This window comes from Protomyctophum parallelum (genome assembly GCF_964188405.1).
Source record: "Protomyctophum parallelum genome assembly, chromosome: 18".
Taxonomy (NCBI): Eukaryota; Metazoa; Chordata; class Actinopteri; order Myctophiformes; family Myctophidae; genus Protomyctophum; species Protomyctophum parallelum.
The window spans coordinates 43405821-43425179 of NC_139716.1; the positions used below are offsets into that span (position 1 = coordinate 43405821).

General features: G+C 41.8%; 1 protein-coding gene and 1 long non-coding RNA gene across 3 annotated transcripts; both read left to right on the forward strand.

Moving 5' to 3' along the window:
* The first annotated feature begins 2044 nt into the window (after window positions 1–2044).
* Window positions 2045–15932, forward strand: hmgb2b (high mobility group box 2b). 2 transcript variants are annotated; one of them, XM_083788481.1, is made up of 6 exons: window positions 2045–2119; window positions 7172–7323; window positions 9473–9624; window positions 13768–13826; window positions 15102–15220; window positions 15806–15932. In XM_083788481.1, the coding sequence occupies exons 2-6, from the start codon at window positions 7174–7176 to the stop codon at window positions 15929–15931; spliced, it is 606 nt and encodes a 201-aa protein (XP_083644607.1). In that variant the 5' UTR covers window positions 2045–2119; window positions 7172–7173; the 3' UTR covers window position 15932. The 2 variants fall into 2 exon arrangements, with proteins under 2 accessions (XP_083644607.1, XP_083644608.1); XM_083788482.1 differs by having other exon boundaries at window positions 15105–15220.
* A 587-nt stretch (window positions 15933–16519) lies between these two features.
* Window positions 16520–18158, forward strand: LOC310875297. The gene is made up of 2 exons (XR_014570633.1): window positions 16520–16845; window positions 17287–18158. It is a non-coding gene; the product is annotated as an uncharacterized lncRNA (long non-coding RNA).
* Window positions 18159–19359: the final 1201 nt, after the last annotated feature.

Genomic DNA, 19359 nt, shown 5'->3' on the forward strand with positions numbered 1-19359 from the left:
GAATGAGGACAGTTTGCATAAAGTGATGGAAAGTGTCATGAATGGCGGACTCATCTTCAAAGTGCTGTCCCATTTCTTTCACAACAATTTGGAGCCCTTGCAGCCTCTCACCCTCAAGCACTTACAGCTGACGTCATTAAAGTCAATGAGGGTCCAGGGCTCAGGGCTTGAGGGAGGCAATTGGGATTGGGCCTTACAGCAGTAAATAGGCTATGGCTCCAGTAGGCTACTGTGAGGTATTCTTCTGTAGGCCTACACAAGAAGAATGCTTCCTCCTCCATCAAAGAACAGATTAATTCGTCCAAAGCAAACTTTTTATAGTTTTGCTAGTGTACAGTAAAGATGTTTGTCTGAATACTTTTGTGTTTGTGTCTAAAACTCTCATACACTATTTTTACAACATGGCTTTAGGCTATATCAGCTGTTCTGTGTGCATGCCGTGATGCGCACACACACATGCACGCACATGCACGTGACATCGTTAAAGGTATATTCAGTGATTTCACTTAATTCAAATATCACTTATTTTTTTGTTTTGTTGTGATAATCCTCTGTACTATAGAGTGTGCTGGCCATATAAGGAGTTCCTCCCTGTCCCCAGTTAACCCCTGGGGGTCAAAAAACCTTAGGTTTCGTTTTTGGCTCTCTATCCTGATTGGATGAAAGGCTTAGGTCCCAGCCAAAAGGTTTTTTGAGTGAAATCACTGAATATACCTTTAAATCGCTGTGGTACCAGTCAAACAAACACCATTACACCACTCTCCGTGTCAGAGCCTTTCTGTGTGGAGTTTGCATGTTCTCCCCGTTCTAGGGTAGGTAGGACTACCCTCACAAAAAACATGCAGTAGTCCTGGTCTCTAAACTACCTCCCCCTGGCCAGCCGGGGCGCCTGATGGAACCGGTCGGAATAACGTGTTCCTTCCACTTCCATGTCCGGCTGGGGAAATTAGTCAGGTTAAAAGAAGCAGCTTGGACTCCTCATGCATAGAAGGAAGCATGAGGTCAGTCCGCTGCCCCCCCCCCCCCCCCCCCCCCCAGGTTGGCTATAGTTTCGCTATTTATTTTAAATCAGTTCAGATATTAAAAAACTGAACTGCTTTTTGGACATAATGAGGTTTCCACCCAGACACTGACTTTGGGCGTGTTCGGAAATACCGCACATGAGCGCACTCACCTATTATCGTAGTTTACATTGCACAGTGCGCTCAGTGCACTATTTCCGAACGCACTCTTTATTCGGACGAACCGGGGCTCACTCATGTTTTACTGACACTCGCTACAACCAATCACGTTCCGGAATTCAAATGAGCCCCCGCCCACCTCACTCTAAAACCCGGCCCAGCGGCCTCGGGAGCCAATCGGACTTCGTATTCAAATGAGTCCTCCCCCCCCCCCCCCCCACACACACACACACACACACCCTCCACCTGGCCCCGCCCCCCTTAGGCTAGAAACCAGTGGTTCCAAAACTTTTTAGCCCAAAACCCAAAACCCAAAATTTAAGAGGCATTGATAGTTTTCCCGGGACCCAAACTAGTGAAAATAGCAGATCTACAAGCACACAACGCATCGCTTTGCACTGCGCTGTGAGCTTGCAGATCGATTATTTTCCCTACTTCTTGAACATTTGTTTTCTAATTTATGGAATTTCTTAAATTGTATTGTAGGATATTTATTCAAGAAATTACTCCAGTCATTTAATTTGTTAAATGACAACAAAACCGTTTTTTTTTTTTTTTTTAATACAACGGTTTTGAAATAATTAACAAGATGTGTAACAAAGCGCCACTTTGGCCCCTACTGCTACTCATAGTCACATATAGGTTAACGCGGACATTGCTGTTCCTCGGAATGGTTGCACCACTCAAAAATGTAAGGGACCCCTAAAAATGGGTCCCACAAATGTGTCCCAATAACTCTAAGGTCCCGTTTGGTAACCAGTGGGATGAGACCTTAGAGTATATGAAACGAACCAATGGTGGTCCTGACCGGTGGGCGGGGCCAGTGCGTGAGCTGCGACGACGCCGTGCATTCTCAGTGAGTTCTTGTGCCGAGGAGCGCGAGACACACTGCAACACACAACAACACATCTAAACTACACAACCCAAACTACACAACAGTAAGTGCATTCTTTGCTATGTTTATGTGCAAACTACATTTATACGAGTATATAAACAAATACACACCACTAACTCACACAGACACAGCATGCCAATGTGTTCCCCTATAGCTCTTCATCAATAATAACGGTGATCTATTTATTGGTGAGTGATCGATAATGTTTGATCAGGTCCAGCTTTATTTAGACTATTGGTTCTTTAGGTCTCTAAAACCCGGACCACCTGAAGGGTCGCCGGTTCGAGTCCCGGCGGGACGTTCATAATGAAAGCAACGCTTTTTTCCCCTCTTTCACAAAGTGACCGTTAATACTAATTATAATGATCCTAACGGTCGGTTATTTTAGCAGCCGTTGTATAACGGCCGCCGCCGCTCCAGACACACATGCTCGTGCTGCTGCTGTTATTGTTATTGTTGTGTTGCGCGCGGAAACGGTTTTTTTTTGTTGTTGTGTGTTTGTGCTGTGTGTGTACGTGCGTGCCCGTACAGTTGTCTGTTTGGAACGGCGTTAGCCACCGTTAGCATGTGTTCAATGCTAGCGGAGGGGGATGGGAGAGCGAGCGGGAAGAAAAGAACATGGAGGAAAACTCTCCATTGTTCTCTATGCAGTTTCACCACGGTTAGCCACGTTAGCATGCTAGCGAGGCTAGCTAACCCCGTCCGCCGTCCATTGTGCTGCAGTTAGCCACGTTAGCATGCTAACACCGGCCGTCGTCCATTATACTGCAGTTAGCATGCTAACGAGGCTAACTGCAGCACGCCGTCCGTTTCTGTTGTAATGGTGTCGTTAGCATGCTAAGCGGTGCTAACAACCCGCCGTTCATTCATATTCTACTGCAGTTAGCACCCGGGCTAGCCGTGCTAGCGATGCTAACAGTCCCATAGAAAATAATAGAAATGTGAGTGAGGCTGCAGTTAGCCTCGCTAGCATGCTAACCGCACCATATAAATGAATAGAAATACGACGTTAGCCTCGCTAGCATGCTAACTGCGCCATAGAAATGAATAGAAATGTGTTTCCATCCATTCATTTCATTCATTTGTTTGTTTTTGGGTTTGTTTTGTTCATTTGTTTGTGTTTTTTGGTTCTTTTTTTCGTGTCTCTCTGCATGGCCTCCTTCAGGTCCGCATGAAGCTGCATTTAAAATGGATTCCATCTGGGGTTTTTTTCTATTTCTTTGTTATTGAAGAAAGAGAAAAGAGAGAGAGGGAGGGGGTAATAATAAATAATTATGGAATGTTTATTTCTGCTCTGTCTCATTGGTTGACGGAATGATGATATTTCAAAGATTGACATGTTTTAATTTGTATTGATTATTATATATTAATTATTCAGTGTAAAGTATGTATTTTGCCCTGCTTGAAAACACTAGGCTTAGTTGGGTTAAAGGGTCATTTCACTCAAATGATGTTCTGAATATGTCTGTAATAGATTAAAAGGTAATTTCACTATAATGTTTTTATTTATGGGAAAAAAAACTGACTAGCAGATCTACAAGCTCACACTGCACTGTGGGATTGTAGATCTGCTATTTCCCCACTGATTTTGCTTGACGCTGTTATGAGCTTGTAGATCTACTATATATTTCACTCTGTTGTAACAGAACATTTCACAAGAAGTTGGTATCAAATACATGCTTCTACAATACACACTGCAGACAGACATGGCCTTATGCATCAGACTGACAGACAGGGCCTTTTTCAGGGTTTTTTAAGATTTGTTTTTGGCTTTTCTGCCTTTATTGATAGATACAAGTGGATATTGACAGGGGAGAGAGAGAAGGGGAGAGACATTCATGCGCTAAAGGTCGTCATGAGCGGGACTCGAACATGCAACGCGCGGTCAGGCCAGCCGCTAGAGGCTATATGTGGCATGTGCCTGGACCACTAAGCCAGCGGGCGCCCCAGACAGACTTGGCCTTATGCAACAGACAGACGGATAGACATGGCCTTATGCATCAGACAGACATGGCCTTATGCAACAGACAGACGGATAGACATGGCCTTATGCATCAGACAGACATGGCCTTATGCATCAGACAGACATGGCCTTATGCATCAGACAGACATGGCCTTATGCATCAGACAGACAGACAGACAGATATGGCTTTATGCATCAGACAGACAGACATACATGGCCTTATGAATCAGACAGACAGACAGACATGGCCTTATGCATCAGACAGACAGATATGGCCTTATGCAACAAACAAACAGACATGGCCTTATGCATCAGACAGACAGACAGATATGGCTTTATGCATCAGACAGACAGACATACATGGCCTTATGCATCAGACAGACAGACATGGCCTTATGCATCAGACAGACAGATATGGCCTTATGCAACAAACAGACATACATTGCCTTATGCAACAAACAAACAGACAGACAGACATGGCCTTATGCATCAGACAGACAGACAGACATGGCCTTATGCATCAGACAGACAGACAGACAGACAGACATGGCCTTATGCATCAGACAGACAGACAGACATGGCCTTATGCAACAGACAGACAGACAGATTGTTAATTGTTACTGTACTTTGTAAACCTTGAGTTGAGAAATATGCTATACCTATAAATAAGTGGATTGGAGTCATACATGTAAAGAACACAGAGGTACAGTCAGACTTTAAGGCCTAAAGGATAACACAATACTTTATTAGTCATAAATGTAATAATGAATTAATAATTTACATTTGGGGGATATCTTTCGCAATAATGAATAAAACATGTTCTAAGACATTCTAATGATCACAAAAAACATATATTAGTTATTTTACTTACTTTTATCAGGGTTCAGAGATTTATAATTTGTGTGAATTTCAGCCTCTGTGGGGGGGGGGGGGGGGGGGGGGTATGTATATGCAAATATCATGACCAATGGCATTGCAATGAACATCAATGGTGACTTTTAGGTGAAAAAAGAACATACAATTTTTTTTAAATAATTATACTATAATTAACCGAATGTGTGTGTGTGTCCGTGTGTGTGTGTGTGTGTCCGTGTGTCTGTCAGAAACAGTGCAGTAACTCCCACTTTTCACACAGGCATTGACCATATGCATATGGAGGGCGTAACAAAGCCCTTTTTTCGATTTGACACATTAATGATTATTAATTAATTTATTAGTCAATTACAAACGCACCCGGCGCAGTACCCTTCACGGGGCAAATATCTCACAACGGGTAAGGACTAGTTTAATTAATTAATTAAAATATGTTGTAGTATTGCAGCGCTGGGTGTTACAGGGTTAAGGGTCAGGACACCCACAATTACCTTTTTCTTAGATTTTAACCAAAACAATGGTATCCTTTCTTTGTGATAGGGAGCAATGCTGTAGTACAGTGGTTTTCAACCAGCGGTCCGGGGACCACCAGTGGTCCTTGAGGGGGTTCCAGGTGGTCCTCGGCTAAATGATGGAGTTGCTAATCAAATTATACGATTATAGATCTTTAAGAGTTCAAATATTATAACATAACATCTGCATAACTTAATTTACAAGTCTACACAATTAGAGAATGTAGAATAAATGTTTTTTTTTTTTGTTTTTTTTACATGATATGAAAATGGTTGAGAACCACTGAGTACAACTACAATTTGCTCATAGGCTTCAACATTGGATTTCAAATTTTGTAGGATTGGCCCATTTCAAACAAATAGCCTGAAATCATGAACGCAGCACGCAATTTACGTGAAATATTTCACAGACTTTCCTACTAGGCTGAGGAATATATCCCACCCTTTTCACATTGGCCTGTTATAGCGCCACCAACAGGTGGATTTTTGTAAAACACATTTTTGGAACAAAATGCCTCAAATCATCCAATTGCCATCCAAGGCGTAAGAAGAAGAAATAGCACCCTTTTCACATTGGCCTATTATAGCGCCACCAGGCGGCCACAACTTGACCTGCCCTGGTGCCCAGAGGGGCACTTTATCTAGTGCCGTTTCTGTAGCACACCACTAAGTTTGGATACTTAACGTTGGTTGATTAGTTAGCCTTTTTGTATACTATAGTGTTTTTTTTATCATTGATTAGTCACCTTTACAACGAGGCATACCTTGTACGTAAAATGTAAAACGGTAGGTATTCACCCCTGCTTTGAGTTTCTTTCTTAGTGGATTGGATGATTGACGCTCAACGACTTGCAGAACACAGAATTATGAAATTACATTTAGTCTGTCTCTCTACCTGTATGTATGTCTGTCAGAAAGGTAAAACCATGGCCTACACCTTCTAATAATAAAAGACTGATAATTAGGGATGCACCGAATATTCGGCCACCGAAACTTCGGCCGAATTGTGACACAAAATGCATATTCGGTTTGGTTGATTTTAGAGCCGAAACCCAATAGTCAAAGAACAGTACCTACTGTTGTTGTGATGACGTGATCAAAATGTAATCATGTCTTTTTCCATTAGCATGTAGCTCTGCAACAAAGGTACCCTGACAGCAATGGTACAAAAATGGGTTATATGTTATATAATATTAATTAATAATACATTTTCGGCTATTCGCTGTTTCCTATATTCGGTTTCGGCAAAGAATTTCCCATTCGGTGCATCCCTATGACCTGTCTGTCTGTCTACTTGCCTGTCTCCCTCTCAACCAGATATGATGATTAGGGACCACAACAGACTGATAATGACCTGTCTGTCTACCTGCCTGTCTCTCTCTCTCTACCAGATATGATGATTAGGGACCACAACAGACTGATAATGACCTGTCTCTCTCTCTACCAGATATGATGATTAGGGACCACAACAGACTGATAATGACCTGTCTGTCTGTCTACCTGCCTGTCTCTCTCTCTCTACCAGATATGATGATTAGGGACCACAACAGACTGATAATGACCTGTCTCTCTCTCTACCAGATATGATGATTAGGGACCACAACAGACTGATAATGACCTGTCTGTCTGTCTGTCTACCTGCCTGTCTCTCTCTCTCTCTACCAGATATGATGATTAGGGACCACAACAGACTGATAATGACCTGTCTGTCTGTCTGTCTACCTGCCTGTCTCTCTCTCTCTACCAGATATGATGCGCAGGGACCTTAACAAGCCGAAGGGCAAGACCTCGGCCTATGCGTTCTTTGTGCAGACGTGCAGAGAGGAGCATCGCAAGAAACACCCCGAACAGTCTGTCAACTTCGCCGAGTTCTCCAAGAAATGCTCCGAGAGATGGAAGGTGTGTGCTCACACACACACGCATACACACACACGCACACCATGCAGGCTTTGACATTAACCCATTCTGACCCGAGATCAGATTCTAAAAATGTCAGTCGTTCTTCGATTTTTCAAAAATAGCAGACCTACAAGCTCGTATCGCGCCACTCGGTGGCGCGATATGAGCTTGTAGATCTGCTATTTTTCAATAGCTAAAGCACGACATGATGCCGACACCAAAATGGGTGCCCGGTCAGAATGGGTTAAAGGACAACTTTAGTTTTTTTCAACCAAGGTTCATGTTTTAGGTTGTTATGAGAGAAAGTAAGAGGTGAGTGTAATCTTTTTTTCATTTGCTGCTTTCTTTCGTTTTAGGGATTTTAGCTGTTTTTTGACAGGGGGGTGGGGGCATTCGAGCACGGGGGCTAAATATGTATTTCTTTACAAAATTGTATAGCGATTTCTTTTTTTTATTCTTTACTATAGTCCTTTACTAGACCCCAAGAAATTACATTTGGCCACAAAAGATCACAGGATATATTGAATGTGTCAAACTGGCAAATTGACCCTAGGACACACAGCGCTTCCCCCAGTAGGCTACCTTCACATTCAGTATAGATCCTGTGATCTTTTGTGGCCAGATGTAATTTCTTGGTCTAGTAGGACTATAGTAAAGAATTAAAAAAAGTAATCGCTATAAAATGTTGTAAAGAAATACATATTTAGCCCCATGCTCGAATGCCCCCGCCCCCCCTGTCAAAAACAGCTAAAATCCCTAAAACGAAAGAAAGCAGCAAATGAAAAAAAGATTACACTAATCTTTTACTTTCTCTCATAACAACCTAAAACGTGAACCTTGGTTGAAAAAAATCTAAAGTTGTCCTTTAATGTCAAAGCCTGCATGGTGTGTGTGTATGTGTGTGTGTGTTAGCACAAACCTTCCGTCTCCATAAAGAGTGTGAGTGTGTGTGTGTGTGTGTAGGAGAGTTCTCGCCGGACACAGGAGTGTTTTCTTTTAGATCACGTTCAGGTGTATAGACTCATAAGAGCCATATTCCAAGTAGATTTCAAGTGTGCCTCTTTCTTAACCCATTCTGACCTGAGATCAGATTCATACGAGGTTTCCGCTGGACAACACACTGGTCTGATTAACCCCATTCTGACCTGAGATCAGATTCTAAAAAATGTCAGTCGTTCTTCGATTTTTCAAAAATAGCAGACCTACAAGCTCGTATCGCGCCACTCGGTGGCGCGATATGAGCTTGTAGATCTGCTATTTTTCAATAGCTAAAGCATAACATGATGCTAACACCAAAATGGGTGCCCGGTCAGAATGGGTTAAGATCACGTTCAGGTGTATAGACTCATAAGAGCCATATTCCAAGTAGATTTCAAGTGTGCCTCTTTCTTAACCCATTCTGACCTGAGATCAGATTCATACGAGGTTTCCGCTGGACACACACTGGTCTGATGAACCCATTCTGACCTGAGATCAGATTCTAAAAAATGTCAGTCGTTCTTCGATTTTTCAAAAATAGCAGACCTACAAGCTCATATCGCGCCACCGAGTGGCGCGATACGAGCTTGTAGATCTGCTATTTTTAAATGGCTAAAGCATAACATGATGCTAACACCAAAATGGGTGCCCGGTCAGAATGGGTTAATACATAATATTTGACAATTTGCCCACATTTCTATACAGCTGTACATTTCTGTACAGTACATTACTGTATGTTGGTTGTACTGTTGGTGAGAAAACAATGTTGCACATTAAGCTAATCATCTGGGACCCCCCATCATTTGGGCCCACACTGGCCTAGGAAGACAGTGCCATTTGTGAGGGGTGCTAGCACCTCCTATTCCCAGCTTTGTGTGTTCTTTGTACCAAATTTGAGATGATTTGATTAGCTGAGCACAGAATATGATGATGTATGACAATCAGAGCGCCCCTCACTTCACACAAGTGTGTGTTTTTTTTGTTTATTATTGGTGTTTCTGTGAATTCTGCAGAGGTTTGAGTTAACTGGGCCATGGGCTCTGTTGTCACGGTAACTTGTATAGTGACTCACTCCCAGTGATAAAAACTGATTTGAAGACATGGGGTAAAAAATATGTATATATTGTTTTATTAATAATTATGTGTATATTTAAATATTTATATTGTTCAGGGACTCACTCCCAGTGATAAGAAGTGTTTTGAGGACATGGCCAAAGCAGACAAGGTTCGCTACAACAGAGAGATGAAGGAATACGTTCCTCCCAAAGGCTTCGGAAAGAGAGGGAGGAAGAGGAAAGACCCCAACGCCCCCAAGAGGCCCCCGTAAGTACTACATGATACTCTGATACTAACCCTAACCACCTACCTACCATACCCAACCATAAGTATACGTTATAAGTTACCATACCATCTTTATTTCTATAGCACATTTAACCCATTCTGACCTGAGATCAGATTCATACGAGGTTTCCGCCGGACACACACTGGTCTGATTAACCCATTCTGACCTGAGATCAGATTCTAAAAAATGTCAGTCGTTTTTCGATTTTTCAAAAATAGCAGACCTACAAGCTCGTATCGCGCCACTCGGTGGCGCGATATGAGCTTGTAGATCTGCTATTTTTAAATAGCTAAAGCACGACATGATGCTAACACCAAAATGGGTTCCCGTTCAGAATGGGTTAAATAACAACAAGTTGTTCCAAAGTGCTTTACAATAAAATAATAAAAATCACAACTTCATTTAAAAACAAACAACATACAGTACACAGTGTCACTTTCAACATCAAAAAGCTCATACTATGCTAGGAAAAGCCAAAGAATAAAAATATGTCTTGAGGCGTGATTTAAACACCTGAAGAGTGGGGGGGGGGGGGGGGGGGGGCTGTCTTATGTGCAGAGGCAGCTCATTCCAGAGCTTATGGGAGCTGCGACTGCAAAAGCCCGGTTCCCTCTGAGCTTCAGCCTTGATTTAGGCACCACCAGGAGAAGCTGGTCAGAGGACCTGAGGGTCCTTGTGGGAACATACGGTTTGAGTAGTTCAGAGAGATAAATGGGTGCCAAACCATTTAAACATTTAAAAACAAAAAGCAAAACTTTGAAATCAATCCTGTGTCGCACAGGAAGCCAATGGAGGGAGGCTAGTACAGGACTAATATGGTCACGCTTACGTGTACCTGTAAGCAACCGTGCGGCGGCATTTTGGACTAACTGTAAGCGAGATATGGAGACCTATATAAGCAGTACCCCTCAGGTCCTCCACTGCTGGCCTGCTCCATGTGCCTACGAATATCACACCCGTGTGAAGTGAGGGGCGCTCTTATCATCATTCATCATCTCATTCCGGCCAATCACAATTTGCGTCCTCACTTTCACGTCTTCACTTTTCTGCCCTCACGTTTGTCTTCAATATGTACTTTACTCAGCCAACAGGGCTTTAATGAGATCATTGCAGATTTGCAAAAAAAGTCTTTTTCAGTCTTGGGATTTATTTTTGGCTTTAAGCCCTGAGCCAATCAGAGCCAATCAGAGCCAAACACGGAAAGCTCAAAAATGGCAAGTAAAAAATCATGGTGAAGCAGCTTTCTTCTTCTACATCGTGGAACAAACTCCCACTATACCTTCGACAGGCAGCCTCTGTAGACCTTTTTAAAGCACAGCTCAAGACATACTTCTACACTTTTGCTCTTAGTTGAGATTTTAAAATCCTTGTTTTTCATGTCCTCGATGTATTGTGTTACTGCTATTATTTTAATGCCTTTTCTTTTCTTTTTGTTTTCTCTATTGCTCTGTAATAAAGCACTTTGAGCTGTATTTTATGTCATGAAAGGTGCTATACAAATAGTTTTATAATTATTAACCCATTTTGGGCAGGAACTCCTTTTGGTGTTAGCATTATGTTATGCTTTAGCTATTGAAAAATAGAAGATCTACAAGCTCATGGCCGCGCTATGAGCTTGTATATCTGCTATTTTTGAAAAATCGAAGAACGACTGACATAGAAACATAGCTTTTTCAGAAAACTGTCAGGATGTAGAAGACATTTTTAGAATCTGATCTCAGGTCAAAATGGGTTAAGAGACCCCCTTAAGTAATATATTACACTAATCTATTACTACAAGAGACCCCCAATATTATATTATTACTATTATAATTATTCATAAAGAGAGGCATCCCTTTGGTAGACTTGTTCCAGTATGAGAACAGATGATGACATACTGCCTCAAATACTCACAGATTGAAGTTCTCAGTTGTCACGACTTTTCTGTAATTTGGATTCCATAGTACAGTAAGCCTGCATTGTCTTCTTTGAAAGCACGTCACGCACCAAAAAACAGCAGATCGTCTCTTTCCGGCTATTAGTTATTTTAACCCATTCTGACCTGAGATCAGATTCATACGAGGTTTCCGCCGGACACACACTGGTCTGATGAACCCATTCTGACCTGAGATCATATTCTAGAAATGTCAGTCGTTCTTCGATTTTTCAAAAAATAGCAGACCTACAAGCTCATATCGCGCCACTCTGTGGCGCGATATGAGCTTCAGAATGGGTTAAGAGATTAGAGTATTTCAGATTGTCAAATTTAGCGATGGAATACATGTTCCAAAGCATTTTTCATGAACACAAGTGGTCTCAGAAATGTCATTAACCCATTCAGGACGGGGAACCGGTGTTTTAATGTTATACTTTAGCTATTGAAAAATAGCAGATCTACAAGCTCATAGCTTGGCATCGAGTGCCACGCTACGAGCTTGTAGAACTGCTATTTTAGAAAAATCGTGAAAATGTGGCGCAAGTCTTTGAATTAGAGCTGGGACTCGATAAAAAAAAAAAATCTAATTAATAAGAGGCTTTGCGATTAATTAATCTAGATTAATCGCATTTTAATCGCATATCAATATTCAACCCGAGAACAGCGAGAAACCTTTTTTTTTAATGTTTTTTGGTATCCCAGTGAATCAATGAATAGTGACTACAGGATACCACTCATTTTCAACATTTTACTGTCATTAATATACCTGTTGTGGAAATAATAATAAAAAGTCACCCCACTCTGTGTTGCCTAGAACTGGAGGTCTGAAAAAAAATTAGTAACAGTAACAAGTACATCTCAGTGACATCACAAAGCTGTACTTACTTCATATTGTTACTGTTTTTTGTCAGACCTCCAGTTCTAGGCAACACAAAATGGGGTGACTTTTTATTATTTCCAGTTTTCAGTACTATAGAAAAGCGCCCAGTGAGAAACGTTCCGCGGTGAAAAAAAAAGGTGCGATTAATTTATCTGTAGTTAATCGCGATAAATTTTTCTGTAGTTAATTAATCTAAATTAATCGCAATTAGTCCCGGCCCTACTTTGAATATTATATTCTTTCAGAGCGAACGTTTTTTAGCTCAAATCTTTGCTTCTGGGGATTCCCTGGAAAGACATATTTTCAGATGGGGGGGCCGGTGGCCAATTTCATATCATTCTGGGGGTCCTTGACATGAAATAGTTTGAGAACCTCAGAACCACTGATGCGGGTTTTTCAGAACACATGATTTAGAAGACATTCTGTAGAATCGGTCTCGGTCGAAATGGGTTAACCCATTCTGACCGGGCACCCATTTTGGTGTCAGCATCATGTTATGCTTTAGCTATTGAAAAATAGCAGATCTACAAGCTCATATCGCGCCACCGAGTGGCGCGATACGAGCTTGTAGGTCTGCTATTTTTTGAAAAATCGAAGAGCGACTGACATTTCTAGAATCTGATCTCAGGTCAGAATGGGTTCATCAGACCAGTGTGTGTCCAGTGGAAACCTCGTATGAATCTGATCTCAGGTCAGAATGGGTTAAAGCAAAGGTGTAAAGCCTCAGTCTGTAATGCAGCACAGTAGCATCATTGTGTTGAATGATAATAATAATACATGCATTAATTACTCACTGATACAGACGCCAGTATTTGAGGCAGAATTCTGTCAGCTGTTCCCATACTGTAACAATGCCTTTTATGAATAATCTTATGAGCATGTGATGATGATGATGTAATGCTGCGTCATGTCAGGATGAGCTAACATACAACACTACCGCTTAACCCATTCTGACCGGGCACCCATTTTGGTGTCAGCATCATGTTATGCTTTATCTATTTAAAAATAGCAGATCTACAAGCTCATATCGCGCCACCGAGTGGCGCGATACGAGCTTGTAGGTCTGCTATTTTTGAAAAATCGAAGAGCGACTGACATTTTTTGAATCTGATCTCAGGTCAGAATGGGTTCATCAGACCAGTGTGTGTCCGGTGGAAACCTCGTGTGAATCTGATCTCGGGTCAGAATGGGTTAAGGTCTGCGTAACCACCTCTGTAACATCGTGTCATTTTTCTTTGTGTGTGTGTGTGTGTGTGACTGTGTGTGTGTGTGTGACTGTGTGTGTGTGTGTGTGTGACTGTGTGTGTGTGTGTGTGTGTGTGTGTGTAGGTCTGCGTTCTTCGTCTTCTGCTCCGAGTACCGCCCAAGCATTAAGCAGCAGTACCCAGGTATAGTCGATTTGCTTGTCTACATAATGACATACAGTCAATTCTCCATTCATTGCTTGTCTACATAATGACATACAGTAAATTCTCCATGCTTGTCTACATAATGACATACAGTCAATTCTCCATTCATTTGCTTGTCTACATAATGACATACAGTAAATTCTCCATTCATCTTGTCTACATAATGACATACAGTAAATTCTCCATTCATCTTGTCTACATAATGACATACAGTAAATTCTCCATTCATCTTGTCTACATAATGACATACAGTAAATTCTCCATTCATCTTGTCTACATAATGACATACAGTAAATTCTCCGTTCATGGTCAATGGCATTTGATGTTTGTGTTAGGACAACATTCTACACTATAGCTGGATTTAGGAAAGACTAACTTTTATCATCATACATCACATTCCGTGCTCATACACACACAAACACACACAACCTGTGTGGGCTAACGGCCCTCAAGAAATGGAACACTAAAAAAATGCAGGGCAGAGGTCTGTGTGACCCATAGACTGTAAAAAATATGGACAAAGCGTTCCCCGGGTCTAACATGAACGTAAAATGAAGCCTGTTATTCCTGCACTGTAAGTCGCCATCTTTCTAGATCCGTTTTGGACCAGCTGGCCATTGGCTGGCTCCGTTTGGGTCCAGCTGGCCATTGGCTGCCCAGACAACGAGGCGGGACTTCCCCCCCTTCTTCTCCGTTGGTTTTTATTTTGACTCGAGTGGGAGGAGAAGACTCTTGAGTGGGAGGGGAATCCCGATCATAGACGGTAACGGTAGCCACGCCCCTCAGAACATACGCGACTTTATGGTCATTATTTTAATTAATGGGACCATAATTTTCCAAAAAGAATATTATGACATTAGAAATGAGACTTTAAACTAGTGACTGGAAGCAGAAAGTATTCATGACCATGTTTATTAAGGTAATACAGTCTAGGTGAAGTTGGGCCAAAATACATGGGCCTCTATGGAGCTATGGGGCTTTTTGGGTCCAGTCCAGCGCCACAACAGGCCATTATATGAACTACCGATTTCAAATGAGGCTTCACGAAATATCTGGCTGACTGCCCCCCTGGTGTGACCGCACCGCTTGCACCACCCTAGCGGCAGCCCTGTGTGTGTGTGTGTGTGTGTGTTACGTCATCATATGACGTCTAGGCTCCAAAAGGAGTAACACATATGTCTACCAGGGATCACTAGGACCCTAACAGTGTCTAATGTGTGTGTGTGTGTGTGTGTTTCTATGTGTGTGTGTCAGCAGGTCTGTCCATAGGAGACTGTGCCAAGAAGCTGGGAGAAATGTGGAGCAAACTCACCCAGTCTGACAAACTACCGTACGAAGAGAAGGCGCAGAAACTACGGGAGAAATACGACCGGGTACGTTTATCCCATTCTGACCTGAGATCAGATTCATACGAGGTTTCCACTGGACACACACTGGTCTGATTAAACCCATTCTGACCTGAGATCAGATTAAAAAAATGTCAGTCGCTCTTCGATTTTTTTCAAAAATAGCAGACCTACAAGCTCGTATCGCGCCACTCGGTGGCGCGATATGAGCTTGTAGATCTGCTATTTTTAAATAGCTAAAGCATAACATGATGCTGACACCATAATGGGTGCCCGGTCAGAATGGGTTAATGGCCAGTTACCTGTGACAGTTTGTGGCTGACCACCGTCTAAAACATTAATGAAGATTCGCAGGTTTCCACACACTTTTAGATCGACATGTTTGCGCCAGCATTGGGCGATTAGATGTATTTCTTGATCGCCTCTTGTCTTGATCGTTTAAACATGACGTCATGTGCCGCTTATCTTTGATAACAAGCTCTATAAGCCCAAAGCTTATTCATACCGGGTTCACGATGAGCCCAAACCTTATTGATACTACATTTGTCATCGGGCTCCATCCCTAGATATGACACTTACCGTGTGTGTGTGTGTGTGTTGTCATGGTTACAGGACATGGTGGCGTACCGCGGGGGCGGTACGTTCTCCCGGGCACCGGGATCTTCAGCTCAGGGTAATGACGATGACGACGACGAGGAAGGTGACGACGACGACGATGACGACGACGATGACGAGTGAAGAGAAAAAAGAAAAACGACAACATGAATGAGTATTTTATTTACTCTGACCACGATTCAACCGAATGAATGATGAGATACTGTGTGTGTGTGTGTGTGTTTGTGTTTGTGTGTGTGTGTGTGCGTCCGTTCGTTTCAGAGTTTAGGCATATTGATAATTGGATAAAAAAAAATCTTTCCAGAATTTAAAAAAACGTTTAGAATCTAAATGAAATTGAATCCTGTATGTTTGGCCGGAGTGACTCATTGGTCTTTATTGTGGACAAAGATTTGGATGACGTTTTTCTGCTACTTTTTGTGTTTCCTGACATTTGTTTTGGTGGGAAATGTCTCTGTTTAACCCATTCTGACCTGAGATCAGATTAAAAAAAGGTCTATTACATCCTGACAGTTTCATTATTAACCCATTCTGACCTGAGATCAGATTCTAAAAATGTCAGTCGCTCTTCGATTTTTACAAAAATAGCAGACCTACAAGCTCGTATCGCGCCACTCGGTGGCGCGATATGAGCTTGTAGATCTGCTATTTTTCAATAGCTAAAGCATAACATGATGCCGACACCAAAATGGGTGCCCGGTCAGAATGGGTTAATATCGAAATCTGAAATAAAGAGTTTGACGATATCTGGAGAATCTGATATCGGAACAACAAAAAGACAACATTGCACATTCCTAAGGCTTTTAATGATAATATAACATAAAAAAAAAACTGTCACGGTATTATAAAATTAAAATGCGTTTTCCATATATTGATGCCAATAAATGATAATTGTAATTAATACAGAGCCAGTTGGAACTCCTGTCACGTAAATGGCTGTAGTGTGCTTTGGTCGTCGCGCTGTGTAAAAGAAGACAAGCCTTTGCTACAACATGCCCCAAAAACATGTGCGTAAGCTGAGTATCTTTGCTTTGGCCGTCATGTTGACCCCTTTTCCACCGGTTGGTTCCCAGTGGGAACCGGTTCAGTTCTTTTTGGATTTTAGTCCATGAGCCAGAGCTCCAAAATTGGTGGGCAAACTATACCCTATATTAAATTGTTTATAGGATCAATACAGGTAAATTAATACATGATAACCCTTCCACAGTAGTAGCTTTATCATATTTTAGACTATTTTGCATATTTTCCTACATAATGCCTCATTTGCATATTTTAAAATGTAAAATTTGTAATACAATAAATCATTGTCTTCGTGTAAGTACTCAATTGGAGAAGTTTCATGGTGATAACAATCTAATATAGGTATGGTTTTGCCTACTCAATTCATAATTAACGTTTCAACTTTGGAGCTCTGGCTCATGGACTAAAAACCAAAAAGAACTGAACCGGTTCCCACTGGGAACCAACCGGTGGAAAAGGGGCCGTTGTGTGAAAGAATGTCTTTGCTTTGGTTCACGACACGTACGTGTGAAGGAATCCTCAATGCAACGTGCCGTGAATATTTTGGCCGTGAGGACGATTTATTTCAGAGACATTTTTTTTTTACCGGAACACACTTTTTTATTTCAATGCAGTTCTCGAACCACGGACAGATTCAAAGTCTCGTTGGAAGGTCAACTCTTGTTAACGATAAAAACTATATAAGAGGGTTTGATGATGGATCATTAAACTATATAAGAGGGTTTGATGATGGATCATTAAACTATATAAGAGGGTTTGATGATGGATCATTAGAGTCAAGCAGCCCCTGAAAGGTCTCGGGACAAAAAATAATAATACAAATGTTAATTTAGAATTCACGTAATTTGACCAAAATATAATTAATACTTAATCGCACAACGGACGGTTGCATGGTGAAAATGTTAAATCTACAAGCTCACAACCCGTCTCGTTGTGAGCTTGTAGATCGGTGCTTTTCAGTGCAAAGAAGTAGGCATAGTGTGATGATGTCAAAACTCTGTGTGTGTGTGTGTGTGTGCGCGTGTGTGTATGTGGGTGCGTGCACATGTCTGTGTGTGGGAGGGTGTTTGTGTGTGTTTGCGTGCGTGTGTGTGCATGTTAGAAGTCATCACATGTTAAAGACTGGCCAATCATTGGCCAGGATAGTAGTTAACTCCGCCCCTCCTTCCCCCATCACCATGTATGGTTACTTCCTGTAAGCGGTGTGATCACCATGGCAACCTTGATGTTTTTATTTTTTTTATTTTTTTCGGGTGGAAAAGTTCTTTGTGTTGAAACTCCACCGACTGTAGACAAAACCTTTTCTAATAAAAACTTAACAAATCCAAAACCTTCTGGAGTCATTATTATTGTTGTTGTCATTTATTTTGATCTGCGCTTTCCAAATGGCATTCAGCGATCAGCGCAGATGAGCTTAATCCGCCAATCGAGTCACCCACGTGTTGCGATGGAGCCAACTGAAGGTTAAGTATAGCCTATCACTTCTCACGTGAGGTTTAAGGCCTATTCATAGTCTGGATTTTCGGTGGTGAGGTGACCACCGCTCCGGTGGTGAGCTGACCACCGGAGCTGAAATAACGTTGAGCGGTGGTGAGTAAAAACAGGGAGAAGGGCTGGAGCGGTGGCAGTGGTTTGCTCTTCACCGCGGCTCGTGACGTCATGTTGTAGTTCGGTGGTCACCCCACCACCGTAAAACCAGACTATGTATGAGCCTTTAGGGTGAGGGTTTGAGATAGGTTGTAGTTGTAGGACTAATGACTGGTCTATTCTAAACCAAAGTACTGGACCAAATTCAAAATGTGGCACCTGGAGCCAACCACTGTAAAACAGACGACGTCAAAGTGCTTGATCGCATAAGTGTCTGATTCTAGATCTCAATCTTTTTTTTGATTAATTATTGAGCACTAATCGGAATTGTAAATTGAGTAATGGACATGGCAAGATGTTCATGTGATATATTATTAATATATTATAAATTAAAAGTGTGACATTGGAGTTGGCATGATACTTAAAGGGGGATGTTTGTGTGTGTGTATGTATGTATGTATATATATATATCTCCCTGCTCTTAATGTTTAACCCATTCTGAACGGGCACCCATTTTGGTGTCGGCATCATGTTATGCTTTAGCTATTTAAAAATAGCAGATCTACAAGCTCATATCGCGCCACCGAGTGGCGCGATACGAGCTTGTAGGTCTGCTATTTTTGAAAAATCGAAGAGCGACTGACATTTTTAGAATCTGATCTCAGGTCAGAATGGGTTCATCAGACCAGTGTGTGTCCGGCGGAAACCTCGTATGAATCTGATCTCAGGTCAGAATGGGTTAATGTTTAATGATGGTTGTATAATTGTACCGATCAGGAAGAGAAATGTAGCAGAGCCCAACGCTAGATAAACTATTATATGCACACTTGTAAGCCGGTCCTATGCGGGGTATCCGGACGTAAAAAAACGAATTCTCATTCTATTATAATTTATAAATATTGTTCAATCTATTGGTGAGTTATCTGACTGAACCTTCTTTTGTC

What these genes read in the sequence shown, in the direction of transcription:
- hmgb2b (XM_083788481.1), top strand. Translation starts at nt 7,174, where the DNA reads ATGATGCGCAGGGACCTTAACAAGCCGAAGGGCAAGACCTCGGCCTAT. An exon ending in CATTAAGCAGCAGTACCCAG is followed by an intron (nt 13,827 to 15,101) that starts GTATAGTCGATT and finishes TGTGTGTGTCAG; the next exon opens with CAGGTCTGTCCATAGGAGAC. An exon ending in TACGGGAGAAATACGACCGG is followed by an intron (nt 15,221 to 15,805) that starts GTACGTTTATCC and finishes TCATGGTTACAG; the next exon opens with GACATGGTGGCGTACCGCGG.